Source organism: Hydra viridissima, unplaced genomic scaffold (assembly GCF_058129835.1).
Source record: "Hydra viridissima isolate aposymbiotic clone 2 unplaced genomic scaffold, HvirCarnegie_v1 scaffold_3, whole genome shotgun sequence".
Taxonomy (NCBI): domain Eukaryota; kingdom Metazoa; phylum Cnidaria; class Hydrozoa; order Anthoathecata; family Hydridae; genus Hydra; species Hydra viridissima.
The window spans coordinates 17,425,001-17,439,451 of NW_028324302.1; the positions used below are offsets into that span (position 1 = coordinate 17,425,001).

General features: G+C 27.6%; 1 protein-coding gene across 2 annotated transcripts in view; it reads left to right on the forward strand.

Annotated features, from left to right (window-relative positions):
- The window catches only part of LOC145202212 (midasin-like), a 49,168-nt gene that overhangs the window by 1,573 nt on the left and 33,144 nt on the right, over positions 1–14,451 (forward strand). The window contains exons 2-27 of one of the 2 annotated variants that reach the window (XM_090081497.1): positions 1–19; positions 102–337; positions 588–687; positions 1,000–1,834; positions 1,934–2,174; positions 2,273–2,377; positions 2,486–2,599; positions 2,683–2,754; positions 2,886–2,961; positions 4,619–4,887; positions 6,780–6,958; positions 7,148–7,239; positions 7,720–7,836; positions 7,913–8,059; positions 8,180–8,321; positions 8,499–8,644; positions 9,236–9,360; positions 9,865–9,991; positions 10,077–10,349; positions 10,576–10,702; positions 11,137–11,203; positions 11,444–11,763; positions 11,848–12,053; positions 12,820–12,939; positions 13,023–13,085; positions 13,171–13,305. The exon at positions 1–19 is cut by the window's left edge and continues 902 nt beyond it. In XM_090081497.1, the coding sequence (XP_089937623.1) occupies positions 1–19; positions 102–337; positions 588–687; positions 1,000–1,834; positions 1,934–2,174; positions 2,273–2,377; positions 2,486–2,599; positions 2,683–2,754; positions 2,886–2,961; positions 4,619–4,887; positions 6,780–6,958; positions 7,148–7,239; positions 7,720–7,836; positions 7,913–8,059; positions 8,180–8,321; positions 8,499–8,644; positions 9,236–9,360; positions 9,865–9,991; positions 10,077–10,349; positions 10,576–10,702; positions 11,137–11,203; positions 11,444–11,763; positions 11,848–12,053; positions 12,820–12,939; positions 13,023–13,085; positions 13,171–13,305 (4,453 nt within the window). The remainder of the gene's footprint in view (positions 20–101; positions 338–587; positions 688–999; positions 1,835–1,933; positions 2,175–2,272; positions 2,378–2,485; positions 2,600–2,682; positions 2,755–2,885; positions 2,962–4,618; positions 4,888–6,779; positions 6,959–7,147; positions 7,240–7,719; positions 7,837–7,912; positions 8,060–8,179; positions 8,322–8,498; positions 8,645–9,235; positions 9,361–9,864; positions 9,992–10,076; positions 10,350–10,575; positions 10,703–11,136; positions 11,204–11,443; positions 11,764–11,847; positions 12,054–12,819; positions 12,940–13,022; positions 13,086–13,170; positions 13,306–14,451) is intronic. The other variant, XM_090081498.1, reaches the window with a different exon arrangement.

Here is a 14,451-nt window from a genome sequence, read left to right on the forward strand (position 1 = left end):
AGAACTAACAGATAGCAAGGTCTGTCTTGAATTTTAGATAACAAAGATGTTTGTTTAGGTATATATCTGTATAATGAATTTACTAAATACATTTTTTAAAGACATTATTAGGTACATACATGTGCTCTGGTGATAATGGGGAATTTCATTGGCAACCTGGAACTTTAACACAGGCTTTACAGCATGGAAGTTGGGTATTATTTGAAGATATCAACACTGCACCTACAGATGTGCTGTCCATGCTAGTTGCATTAATAAAACTAAAAAAAATATTCATTCCTGGCCATCCTGATGGAATTGAAGCAGCTAGTGGTTTCCAGATATTTGCTACTACCAGGTAAATCATCTTTTATTTGTGTTATTAGTATGCAATTGGGGCTATTTTTAAGGTACACTTATAAATACTATATTTTGCAAATACAATATTCAATAAGATATCCTCAGAATTATAAGATTCTGAATACTGTGACATCACAAAAATTTGTTTAAAGTCCTATAAAATAATTTTAAATATTTTTGTTCATATTTTAAGTTAGAATATTTTAGAAAATTAGTAATGCAAGATTTATTAAATAATCATTTTTTAGGACTAAATATGCCGAGCAAAGTAATTCAACCTTACACTTGTTTACTAAGCTATGTCTTCATGTTAAGGTTAATAATCTTTCAAAAGAAGATCTTGTTCTGGTAGGTTTATTTTTAAATGTATATTTAAAAGATTTTTTTTGTTTAATCATAAACTTTATTTAGTAAGAAAAGTTTCATAACTAAAAGTTTCTTTCTTTTTTTTATTTTATTTTTATCTGTTTCTTTGTTAAAATTTGAAAAAATCTTTCCCATGTTGCAATCAGATTAAAAAAAAATCTCTTTGTTAAACTTTTATGATAACCTCTTCTTCAATTGTTAGTTAGCACTTTATTTTTGTAAATATCAGGACAAGCTCTTAAATCTACTTTACTTTAGTAATGCAATATATTTTTTTAGAAGAGATTTTTTTAGATAATTAAATCGAAGTACCCAGAACTTTCAACAGTTGCCGAAAAGATGGTGGACGTTTATTCTATGGTATCAGTTGATGAAAGTTTGATTACAGAGAACGATGTTCAGTTTAGTAATTTGAAGATGAAAAGTACGACACGTGACATTTTAAAGTGGTGCTCTAGAGTTGTCTCTTCAAATAAGACATTTACACATGAGCATATGTTTTTAAGTGCATTGCAATGTTTTTGCTCATCTTTAACACTAAACTTCCAAGAGCAAGTTGCTTTTTCCATAGGTGCAAAGCTTGGTTTATGCAAAGAAAAAGTTGAGTATTATCTTCGAAATTATAAACCTGTTTTAAATAAGAGTGAGAATTATTTTGAAGTTGGTACTGGATTACTGTCAAGAAGAATAAATCCACACTTTAAATTTAATTTTATGCAACAAAGGTTTGCTTTTACCCGGCATTCTCTTAATCTTTTGGAGAATATCTTGCTGGGCGTAGTCCACAATGAGCCTCTTCTTATTGTAGGTGAGACGGGTTGTGGCAAAACATCTACAATCCAATATTTAGCTGAACAGACTGGAAGGAATGTAGTTATTGTGAATATGAGTCAGCAAAGTGATATTACAGATTTACTTGGAGGTTTTAAGCCTGTAGATGCTAAGCATGTTTTAAAACCCTTAAAAAACAGTTTTGAAGAGCTTTTTTGTAAAACATTTCCACAGGATAAAAATGCGAAGTTTTTAAACCATCTTAATGAATGTTTTGAGCAAAAAAAATGGAGCAACCTTCTGAAGTTAATGCTGCACTGCTCTGATAAAGCTCTTGAGAAGTTTTCTAAAGAAAATAGTTAGCTTATGTTTGATGTCTTTATTTTTTAATTTTTTAATTTTTCTTAAAGAAATTACTTTTTAATTAAATATGTTAAGTGTAACTATTTTTTATTAGGTGAAAAAGACCTCGTGAAGAGTTGGGAATTATTTTCTAAAAAAGTGTGTAATGTACTGGAAAAAATCAAGACCCATCAAGCATTAGTGTTTGATTTTGTTGAAGGAGCGCTAGTTGAATGCTTAAAATCAGGAGATTGGTTGTTGCTAGATGAAATTAATTTGGCATCTGCGGAAACCCTAGAATATTTAAGTGGATTACTGGATAGCAAATCAGGCTCATTACTCATCACAGAAAGAGGGTTTGTGCTTTAATAAATGTCTTGTTTTTGAAAACTTAGATTATGGTTTTGTTTATTTTTAAAAGTATCTGTAATGTTGCAATAATTAAAAAAATCAGGGACATTGAAGAAGTTAAGCGACATCCAGATTTCAGATTTTTTGCATGTATGAATCCAGCTACTGATGTTGGAAAGAAAGCTTTACCTTATGGAATTCAAAATAGGTGTTTTAATTTAAATTTTCACTTTTTTCAAAGTAATTGTTCTTCTTTATTCTAAGTTTGTAAAGTAATTTTACATATTCTAATTTGTTTTACATTATCTCTATGCAGGTTTACTGAAATATATGTTGATGAAATCAAAGAATTATCTGATTTAATGACATTGGTGACATACTATTTGCAAAACATGATTCTTTTACCTACACTTCTTGCAGGTATTGTTAAGTAAGTGTTTTAAATTACTAATTTTATGTTGATATGTTGTTGGTGATGATAATAAAATTTAATACATTCTGATTGTAACTTAGGTTTTACCAAGTAATTAGAATTAAAGCCCAGGATTTGTTAGTTGATGGTGCAGGACAAAAGCCACATTACAGGTTTTTTGATTTTTAAATATCACTTTGTTATATTACAATCTAGGTGTGAAATTTAATGAAGGTTTAAGATGTAATGATTGTAGTTATTTGTTCTGAGTAGGAGAGTTCTGATTTTAGTTTGTATTTAATAGTCTTCGAACTCTATGCAGAGCTTTACAATTTGCAGCTTCTCAAACAAGTCTTCCACCAATTAGGGCTGTTTTTGAGGTATATCTTAAAACTAAAGATGAGAAATTTCTTTTAATATCATAAAACATTTTTTGATATTTTGAAACTTTTTAAATTATATTTATTTAAAATACTTTATATTCATAAAAATTTTAACCAAAAAAATGAGTCTTTGGTAAGATTTTTTTTTTAATTATTTTTTTTTAACATTTAGTATACTGTGAGGGCGGCGGATTTTTATTAATTAATCTTATTTTATTTTATGTTAATTATGTTAATTATTAAATGTGACTGTGGTGGTTGGTTCTATGTAAGTGTAATGGTAGCGCAAATATAGAGAGTGATAGAATGTGAGGTAGGACTGTCAGTGTGTAACGCAGATGTGGTAAAAGCGCGATAGGAGCATCAGACTTTTTAAATAAAAATTGTTTACTCAAATAAAGCAATAATAAAAATATTTATAATGATAATATTGCCTTACTTAAAATGAAAGCAAAAGTAAAAATACTTACGACTGATTTTTCTTCTCTTACTTATTTTTCTTAATCAATATTCTCCATTATTTCTCATCAATATATATATTCTCTTAATATTAACTCATACAAATAACAATACATTAATACTTATAATAACGCAAATTGAAAACTGCTCAAATACATTTCCTTACCAAATCCTTCTCATAAGTTCCTCTTTAAATTGTCCATAAATTCTTTTCATTAAATTCTCTTTAAAATCTCCAAAAATCCTTTTCTCATAAATCCTCTTTTAAAATCTCTTAAAACTCTTTTAAATCCTTTTCTCATAAATCCTCTTAAAATCTCTTAAAACTTTTTCTTTCTCTTAAAATCCTTTTTTTATAATCTTTCATAACTCTTTCTTAATACTTCTTCAAAAACTCTCTTTAAAACATTTCATCAAAATTTTCCGAAAACATCTCCCTAAAGAGAGGTCTCAAGGAAATCTACTAAAAAAATCTCCCCCAAAAGAAAACGTAAAAATCTCTCCCAAGAGATTTTCTCAACCGCTCCTTTTCTATCTGTCCGCAGGTGTTATTTTGAATCATCGTCCAGACAATAGATTTCTTTTTTTCTTCAAGTTCGTTCAGTACTTTATTTTCAACTGCTGAGTCATGGTATTCTTTAAAACAAGTTTTACTGGTTTTCTTTTTATTAGTCTTTATATCAGAGTGGCTACAGAACTTTCTAGAACTTTACTAATTAAAATCATATCATTGTGTTGCAATTCGTGTTTGCGAAACAGTTTTAATCATTTATGGTGTGACTTATTCATTTTTCATGTTATTAGACATGTGTGTCCACCTGGTGTTTTTTTGGTTGACTCACTCTTTTCCTCGTTCGAATGTAGCGTGTTGAGTCGGGTAAAACTTAAAGATAATGTTTACAATTTTCTTCATCTTCCCTCCTCACAATACTATATATAGTATTACTATGTTCATTAAAGTGTACTAAAGAAAGTTTACATGGATAGGTTTGTTTAAAGTGATTACAATAGATATCTTCTAAATCCTACATGTGTTTTATTTTTAAGCATATATTTAAGTAATGTAACTATTTGCAACTATTTTTAAAATGTATGTAAATAAAAAACTTATAAGTACTTTTATTATCTTTATAATACTATTATTGTTAAATTTTCTTTCTATTATGTTTATTTAAAAGATATATTTTAAATTTAGGGCGTTTGTTTGAGTTTTCTAACTCAGTTGGACAGAGCATCTTATTCTGTTGTTGAGCAACTAATTAAAACAAATATTTTTGGCGAAATAAAGAATTTAGACAGCATACTAAATTTACCTTTACCCAAACCATCTGGTGTAGAAACATTAAATGTTCAAGGTTATTGGCTAAGGACAGGAAAAGATAAGAAAATAGAGAATCATAGTTATGTAATTACAGAAAGTGTGAGAAAAAATTTGAAAGATTTAGCACGTGTTGTCAGTGGAGGGTAATTTGATTTAAGTTAATATTTTTTTAATATTTAAAATTAAAAAAACAGTAAAAATATATGAAGAAAAAGAAAGCAGTTAAAGGTTTTATATTATAAAAAACCACATGCTCTCATCTAAGTGGTAACTTGGATAAGTTTTAACTCAATTTTCTTAAACAAACAATTTTTTGTACCATGTATTTTTTTTTTGTTTTTTTTGTACCATGTATCTCAAGTATTGGGATTCCAGTATGTAAAGTAAAAGCATGTAAAACTATTTTACAAAAATGTCAGGACCAACAACAATTTTGAACTGAGAACTTACTAGTTAACATTATATTGCTTAAGTTAATATTTCATGGATACCAATTATACTGGTGTAAAGACTCGCTATGTAAAATTTGATCATTTTTTAAAGGGAAATTTTAAAAATAAAACATCAGCCTAAAATTTTAGTTTATGTTTTAAATTAAAGATATGTGTCTTAGCTATTGAAAAAATCAAATATTGCAAAAGAAATTTTTCATACTTTTTAAAATGCTGTTGAAACAGCACAAATCTTTACAAAAACTCATGGATGTTCTTGTTGTTTAATATTTACTCACTGCAATAACTTGTAGGTATTTTATATTTGTGTTCCTTTTTTTGGTTTTAAATGATAATGAATAAATTACAAATTTGTATAGCGATCTTTTAAGATGAAATCAAATTTTCTGATGTTTACAAAATATCAGAAAATTTGATCTATGTGTTTAAAACAACCAGGTTTTTGGTGTGACATATTTATATTCATACATAAAATTGTTAGTTAAAATTCATTATTATTCTTTAAAAACTGAAAAACTAAAAAGTGATCTTTAATAACCATAGTTAAAAACATAGCAAAACAAAAGTTGAAAGAAGAATGTTTAAATCTCAATTTTTTGTTGTAAAAAAAAAAACAGCCACATAAATACAATTTGGTAGATAGAGCAAAATGATTACAATTTGGTAGATAAGTCAAAAATGTTTAATGCAAAACATGAAAAAATGTATTGATTAAAATTAATGGATGCAAAAAAAACAAAACTTTAAAATACATAGGTGATTATGCAAAATTAAAATGCTTTGTAATATTTAAACAGAAAATATAGCCTGATAGGAAAAAATTTCTAAACAGCATTGAAAATCATATGATAAAGGATGGATAGACAAAGCAGGTACTAATCTGTAGATTAAAATGGTTTAGCATTGTTGTCCTAGTGAACTATTTTGACAAAAAAGTCTGCTTTTTTGAGATTCATTTAAAATTTATTTGATTCATTTGAATTCATAAAATACCAAAATGTGATTTACCAAAAAATGATTGAACCCTGATGTACCAGTAATACCAGCTTGTCCTTGAAGCGTTTGTTTAGGGATGCCAGAGTACAAAAAAAACTTATGTGGAAAATTCACCTCAACTTATACATTCATTATTAAACAATAAACCTTTTTTTTTCAGTCAAAGATAGGAGTTCAACTTACACACCAGGTTGACTTATGCACAATAGGGTTTTATGTTTATTGTATACACCAGTTTTCTAAGTACCACTCCTTTAGCTTTAATTTTCTTAGATGTATAAAATATAAAAAAAAGTCTTTTAAATAATTTTTTAAAGATGTTTTAAATATTTGGTGGTTAATTTCCATTTCCTTTTGAAGACAAAATGATTTCCCTAAAAAAGAGTTTATAAGGAAGTCTTAAATATTCTGGCTGTGTTAAAATTGTTGACAAATGCAGACTTTTAAAAGACTAAAGTGTGGTATGAGTTGAGTAATAATGATGACTCAAGGATAAATAATGCTTATTCAAGGATAATGTTTGTTTTTAATTAATTGATTTTTCTTAAAAAGTTTTTGTAACAAATTTTGTAAATATTTACATTTAGAACCCTTCCTGTATTAATTCAAGGGGAAACATCTGTGGGAAAAACAAGTTTAATTACTTATTTAGCACAGCTGACAAGAAATCATTGTGTGAGAATAAACAATCATGAGCACGCAGATATTCAGGAATATATTGGGTCTTACGGTGCTGATGAAACAGGGAATCTTGTCTTTAAAGAAGGTCAATTTTTTTCTCTTTCTGATATTTGTTAATTATCTGATTTAACTGAAACAAAATTAATTCTATTCTGCATTGTTTAATTGACTTAGAAAAGTTAAATGCACTTGCAAAAAATTTTGATTCTCATATGAGAATCATTGTGTTGTGGTTATAGACTAATTAAAAATTGATTTAAAAAATTTAATCTAGGAATTTTGGTTACTGCTATGAGAAAAGGGTATTGGATTATCCTTGATGAACTCAATCTTGCACCAACTGATGTATTGGAAGCTTTAAATCGAGTATATACTTTTTATAAATTTTTTAATTAGTAGTATGTTGTTTGTTGGAGTTTGTACAGAAAGAGTTCACTCTAAGATTATTGTTCAGTCAATAAAATGATTTAGTGCATTTTACTTCATGAATTACAGAGACAAAATCTTGTGATATTCATTTAATAAAATTATATTCATAAAATTTATTTCAAACTAATAAATTTTATTTCAAAAAGATTTTGGAGCTAGACAAATTTTAATGTTTGTATTAAACTTGAAGGTCTGGTATTTTCTTTATGCAAAACTATGAATTTTAAGGTAATCAAAAATGTTGTGAATAATTTAGTATTTTTATAAAAACCTTTAGATATACAATAGCTGTTATTGTGTTTTGAAGACACCTTTTGGACTTTTTTTACTTTTCTGTCATAGACTCATTGCCATTAATTTTCTTAATGAAGTAAAAATATTTTTTATTACATTTCGGTAAGAGTGATAATTTTTTAGTTATTAGATGATAATAGGGAATTATATATTGCTGAGACGCAAGAGGTTGTTAAAGCTCATCCACAATTTATGTTATTTGCAACTCAAAATCCTCCGAACAATTATGGAGGAAGAAAGGTAAATAGCACGTTTTTATTTTTTAAAAAGTAAAATATGAATAAAAGATTATAAATATATGTTAATTGTTATTTAGATTTTATCTCGTGCTTTTCGAAATCGTTTCATTGAACTGCACTTTGATGAGATTCCTCGTAAGGAGCTTGAAGAAATTCTTCATAGAAGATGCCATCTTCCTGTCTCTTATTGTAAAAAATTTGTGAAGGTTATGTTTGATTTGCAGGTGTGTAAAAATTTTTCAGCTTTTTTCAAGTTAAATGTTCTTTTATATTGCATTTAAAATCACAATTGTATTGATTTTCATATCATTTTTGAAAACAATTTTTTTACCTCTAATTTTAAGCTAAGAAGAACAAGCTCTGGTATATTTGCTGGAAAGCATAGTTTTATGACCTTGAGAGATCTTTTCCGCTGGGCTGAACGCTACCGTATGTCAAATGTAACTCAAGATTTCTATGACTGGGAACAATGCATATGTGAAGATGGTAAATACCATCCTTTTTGTTTTTTATTACTTTATTTCATTTGTTTTGAAAAGTTACCACCACATTCATTCGCAGGAACTTATCATTTGGATTCTTTTAATTTAAATGAAGTAAACCAATTGTAAGTTTCAAAGTGTTCTGCCCAGAAGTTTTTACTTTTCTAAAATATTTTGTTAGGGTTTTTTTTAATTGCTGGTAGATGTAGAAAGCCTCAAGAAAGTTTGCTTATTAAAGAAGTACTTGAAGAAAACTTTAAGAAGACCTTAAATCTTGAGCAAATGTTTGCTGGGAAATCATTATCTTCAATTAATGTCTGGGAACAGGTTTTAAGAAAATTTATTTCTTATTTAGATACTTTCACTTGGTTTTTAACTGGATTTAATAGTTCACAAGAGTTCATTTATATTTTAATTTTTTCACTGATAAAGCTCCTCTAAAAAGATTTAAGCATGCTAAACTTTTTTCAACCTTTAAAAAGATTTTACTATTTCTATTATCTATTATGCAATCTTTTATAAGATGTTTTTTTCTAATTGTATTGACTTTAAGGGTTTTATTCTAACCATACAAAACAGTCTTTAAATGTAATATTTTCAGAGATATTAGAGGTTTATATTGTTATAATTTAACAATACGTGAGGGGCTCAAAGTGTCTCCTTACAACAGCTTAATAGCTTTCATATTACTAACTTAATATAATTGCTTTCTTAAACAAAAAAACAAACAAAAAAAAAACAAACAAAAAAAAAAAACAAACAAACAGGATCATCCATAATCCTTGAAATATTATTTTGTTATTTACATATTACTCTTTTAACATCTTTAAAATTAAGGTTTAGAAATATTTTAAAACATATCTTTGTACTTAAAATGCAAAAATAAGATTACCAAACTTTTATTTTTGTAAAACTTAGATTTCAAGACATTCATCACCTGACTTTCAGCATATTGTATGGACTGATAGTATGAAGCGTTTAGCTGTGCTTGCTGCCAGAGCACTTCAGTTTGGTGAAGCTATTTTATTAGTTGGAGAGACTGGGTTTGATATTTTTAGATTCATCATTTTTATGTAAAATAAATTAACTTATTACTGATAAAAAAAAAAGTGCAAATGATATATGATGGATTTTGTTTATTAGCTTCTGTTCAGTAAAATGGCCAGTATCTAATAATAAATTTTTATACAATAATAAAAATGAAATATATTAGTCAAGTTCAAAAGCCAACAATCATATAAAACTGAGTTTTCAGTCAAGCTTCATGCAACATTAAAAAAAATCCTGTACGATGGATTAATTTATGATTAATTTGAAGTGCTATGTTTGTAGGAAAGTACTTGTGATTTTAAAAAATATAAATTTTGATTCTATTCCTGAAAGGCCAATAAAAGTTAGAATAAATATTACAATCAAACTATCTGTCTTTAATATTTTTATATTATATTTTCAATTACATATAAGAATAAATTTATTTTTAAAAATAATTATTATAATTTATTTTTAAAAATAATAATTATATTTTATAATTTCTACTATCATTTCAGGTGTGGAAAAACAACTATTTGTCAAATGCTAGCAAGCATCTCAGACCAAAAACTGTATTCAGTTAACTGCCATATGCACAGTGAAGCCTCTGACTTTCTTGGTGGTCTACGTCCTGTGCGCAAGAAGGTTTTGTTTTTTTAAATTATTTATGGGTTTGTGTAGAAAAAAAATGAAATCAAGTTTTTAAAACCTTTAATTTCTATTATTATAGGAGGAATGTGATCAAAAGCTTTTTGAGTGGTGCGATGGACCATTAATAAACTCAATGGAAGAAGGTGCCATGTTCCTAATTGATGAGATTTCTCTTGCTGATGATTCTGTATTAGAGCGCCTTAATAGTGTTTTGGAAACTGATCGATTACTAGTTTTGGCAGAAAAAGGTGAATCAGATATTGATAATCAGAAATTGTATGTCATTAAAGCTGCTGAAAAATTTCGCTTAGTTGCAACTATGAACCCTGGCGGTGATTTCGGAAAAAAAGAGGTAAGTTTTTTTGAATTATTTTTTCATAATTATTTGCTTTCTCAAAGGTATTATCCCTTCCCTACTTCTACATAAATAGGTTTATCAAGATCATTTTTCTTAAAATGCTTTTTTTGAGAATAATATTTTTTTTACTTGCATAATTATTTATAGAATTTCGTTCAAATTTAGAATTATCAAAATACAAACAAATAACATTCTATTGTTCTTTTACATTTACTTTCAGCTTTCCCCTGCATTACGTAACCGCTTCACAGAGATATGGTGTCCATCATCAGATAGTGACAAAGATATAATCAAGATAATTGAACACAACATCAAGTTGGGTGTTAGTTTAGGCTCAAATGATAATAGTAAGTTCTACATTTAAGTATTCTAGAATTTTATTTATAAACTCAAGTAAATTTATATTATACTTGGCATATCAATTAATGTTTTATTCTTTGATAATCTTGAGTGTTATTATGGTCAAAAATTTTAAATTAAATATAGATGAAAATGGAATTTAAAGAAGGTTTTTTTTAGTTTATATTTTTTATTTAAACCTAAAAATTGACAAAAAAAAAAAAAAAATGTATTTATTCTGAAATTGTCTACAAATCAAAATGTTAGCATTCACCACTTGTGTATTATGTAAATTTTTTACCTGAAAATTTACTTATTTACTGTAAAATGTATACATTTTTACTTTTTTTTTGTTTATTATTGCTTAAGTAAAGTTATTGTTAGGCTTAGGTGGTTTTGTTTCATAACCTTTGTTATTTTATTACTGTAATTAACTTTTTAGCTTCAGGATTTGGCAATGCAATAGTAAATTTCATAAATTGGCTGAAAAATACTGATTTTGGTGTGAAGTATGTAATTCTTTATTAATTAATATTGTAAAATAGTGTAAGTTTGAATATTTATTATATATATAACTAAATTTTTTTAACCATTTTGCATTTTTTTACCTCTATAATTCTAAATTGATAAAAAGTTTTTAGAAATTTTTTTTAAAATGTTCATCTTTTAAATTTAATACAAAGCAATAAATCATCAATAGTTTCATATATTAAATGTTTCTGATTTTCAAACTTTCAAATTTTTCTTAGATTAACTGTAAGCATCCGTGATATTCTATCTTGGGTGCAATTTGTTAATATTAGCTGTAAAGATCTGTATGATGTAGAGCAATCTTCATGTAATGTTTATCTCTCACCTGAAGAAGCATTTATCCATGGTGCCTGTTTAGTTTTTGTTGACTCTATTGGTGCTTGCTCTTCTGTCCAGTTTATGTTTGCAAATGAAGCAAAGAAAATTGCTTTGTCATATTTAAGTAAAGAAGTTGGCATTCATGACTTTCAGAATTTCACAACTTATGTTGTTTTACAAGAAAAATATTTTGGGATTCATCCATTTTATATTGAAAAAGGTAAAACTTTTCTTTATTTGATATTTTTGGATTTTTTTTTTTTTGTTGTAACATACTATTGCTTTTCTTTTTCTCTGTTTTAAGGCAATTCTCCATCACCAGCTAATGACCACTACAGCTTGGATGCATGTACCACACAAAAAAATGCACTAAGTTTGTTAAGAGCAATGAAGTTGTCACAGCCAATTTTACTAGAAGGATCTCCTGGAGTTGGAAAAACAAGTCTAGTAATGACAGTTGCAAGGTTGTCATGTCACAATATTACAAGAATAAATTTATCAGAGGAAACAGTAGGTTTACGTGTTGCTAACAGCATGTTTTTGTTTTATGCAGTTGTTTACCTTTTTTTATTGATTAAGAAGTAATATCCACATAAGAAATAATTTGTATTATTAAAACAAATCTTACGAAATATAAAAATGCTTACAACTTATTGATAAAAATTAGCATTTGAAATTTATGATCGAAAAATAAATATTATTTTTCAAGAGCTTTTTTTAAACTTGTTTTTAAATCGAGAATCTTTTGAAAGGTTAATCCAATACTTTTTTTATGTGATATCTGTGGAAGAAATATGGAAATTTATTTGAATATTATTTCCATTACTGTCTATGAGATAGTATTTTCATAGGTTTAAGATATTAGTACAAGTTCCATTCTGTTAACAGGCGTCTTTAGATGTGTGCCTTTGCAAAGTTGTGACAAAAATGTAATTTTAGTAGGAAATGAAGAAATTTTTTTATTTAAAAAACCTTTGAATAAAAAGTTATGATTAAGAAGAGAGCTTTTTAAGTAAAACTTAAAATCATGGTTTAAATGTGGATTTCAAAAATAGTAATGAAAAGTAATGTTTTTACTTTCAATATTAAATAACTCCAATTTCAGTATTTAGAGTTGTGTAATTAAAGAGTAAGATCTAAAATGGGCATTGGGGAGGTTTACTCTAATTACTTATAATGTATAATATACACTTGGACTTTTTACTGCAGTTTTATTAAAGGGGTTTTATGAAAAAAAGATTTTTTTTTTCTTTTTAGATTTTTCTGTTTACTTTAGGATGTTGCAGACTTGTTTGGGGCTGATTTGCCAATGGAAGGGGAAACCGGAGTGTTTAAATGGAGAGATGGACCTCTTCTTAAAGCTCTTAAGAATGGCGAATGGGTTATTTTTGATGAGGTAGAAATTGTGAAGTCTTATTTAAGATAGTGTAAGAGTATGCAGCTGCATCATATTTGAATACTTTTACCTTGTTATTTAAGCTAAACCTGGCATCACAATCTGTGCTAGAGGGACTAAATGCATGTTTTGATCATAGAGGGGAGGTAAACATTTTTGAATTATTTTTTAGAGAATATCACAAAATTTTTTTAAAAAAAAGATTTTTATTTTTGTTTTTGTTTTTTTCAGATATTTGTACCAGAACTAAATAAATCCTTTAAGTTGCAAAAGGGAAAGACAAAAATATTTGCATGTCAAAATCCATATCATGAAGGCAATGGAAGAAAAGGTTTACCAAAGTCTTTTCTTAATAGATTTACAAAGGTAGACTATTTGTCAGTTAGTTGCTGTAAAAATATTGTAGATAACAGCATTAACAGTTTGTTTTTTTTCCAATGTTTGTTGTTTTTGAGTGTTTAAGACAAATTAACTTAATTATTTCACTAGTTGTTTGGTGTTCCACTGTTGGTAATTTACATTGAGAGTTCCACTGCTAGCATCAAATTATACTGGGTGACTACAACTATCGCACACCTTTTTAAAAATTTATTTCAAGCTTTAAAAAAACTAGGAAGGAATTTTTTTAGAAAATTTTATTTTTTGATAAAATTAACATCACCAATGTTAGAGCACATTTATTCAAAAAGCCCTCCTTCAGCATGAATGACAGCTTCAACTCTTGCCCTGAATCTTGAGCAGGTCTTAATGTAGTCCTTTGGCATCTTTTTTTCCATGCTGGCTTCACAGAACATTTCAACAAGTCCAAATTAGGCTATTACTGTTTGCAAGCTTCTGCTTCAAGATTAGCCCAGGCTGAATAATATAAAGGATTTAAAAATAATATAAAGGACTGCAGGGAGGCCACATTTCCATGGGCCAGAAGTTGAGGTTGTCACTGAGCCAGTTTTGAGTTTGTTTTGAGGTATGACAAGGTGCACCATCTTGAACAAAAACTATGTCTGATGTGTCTTTATAGTTGTCTTTGACTCATGGAAGTACAAGTTGTTGTAATATGTCAAAGTATCCATCAGTGTTAAGCCTAAATCCAGAATCAAAAAACACAGAAGGTATCTTTTTGCCATCTAAAGCTACCAGTCAAAAAACCATCAATTGACTTGGATGTTTTGAATACTCAACACTTCTGATATGTTCAGAGACATCCCTAGCAGGTTTGGTTAAGATCCAATGATCATTTCTATGATTAGAATCTTGTCAACTGTGAAGTATTTCTCATCACAATCTCATTTATCAGAATATCATCTGAACTGACCTGGATTTTTTCAGAAAACTCAGGATTTTCTTGTATCTAACATATCTAAGGGTCTTCAACCTCTCTGTCAAGAGTTGATTTCTTCTTCTGGCTCTTGACTTAGCCTTCAGGGTAATTTTGACAACATTTCTGATAATGTCTTTAGAAACCTTGAGCTCCTTGGTCAACTTTCTTATTGACCTTACTGGATTGTAGTTTCT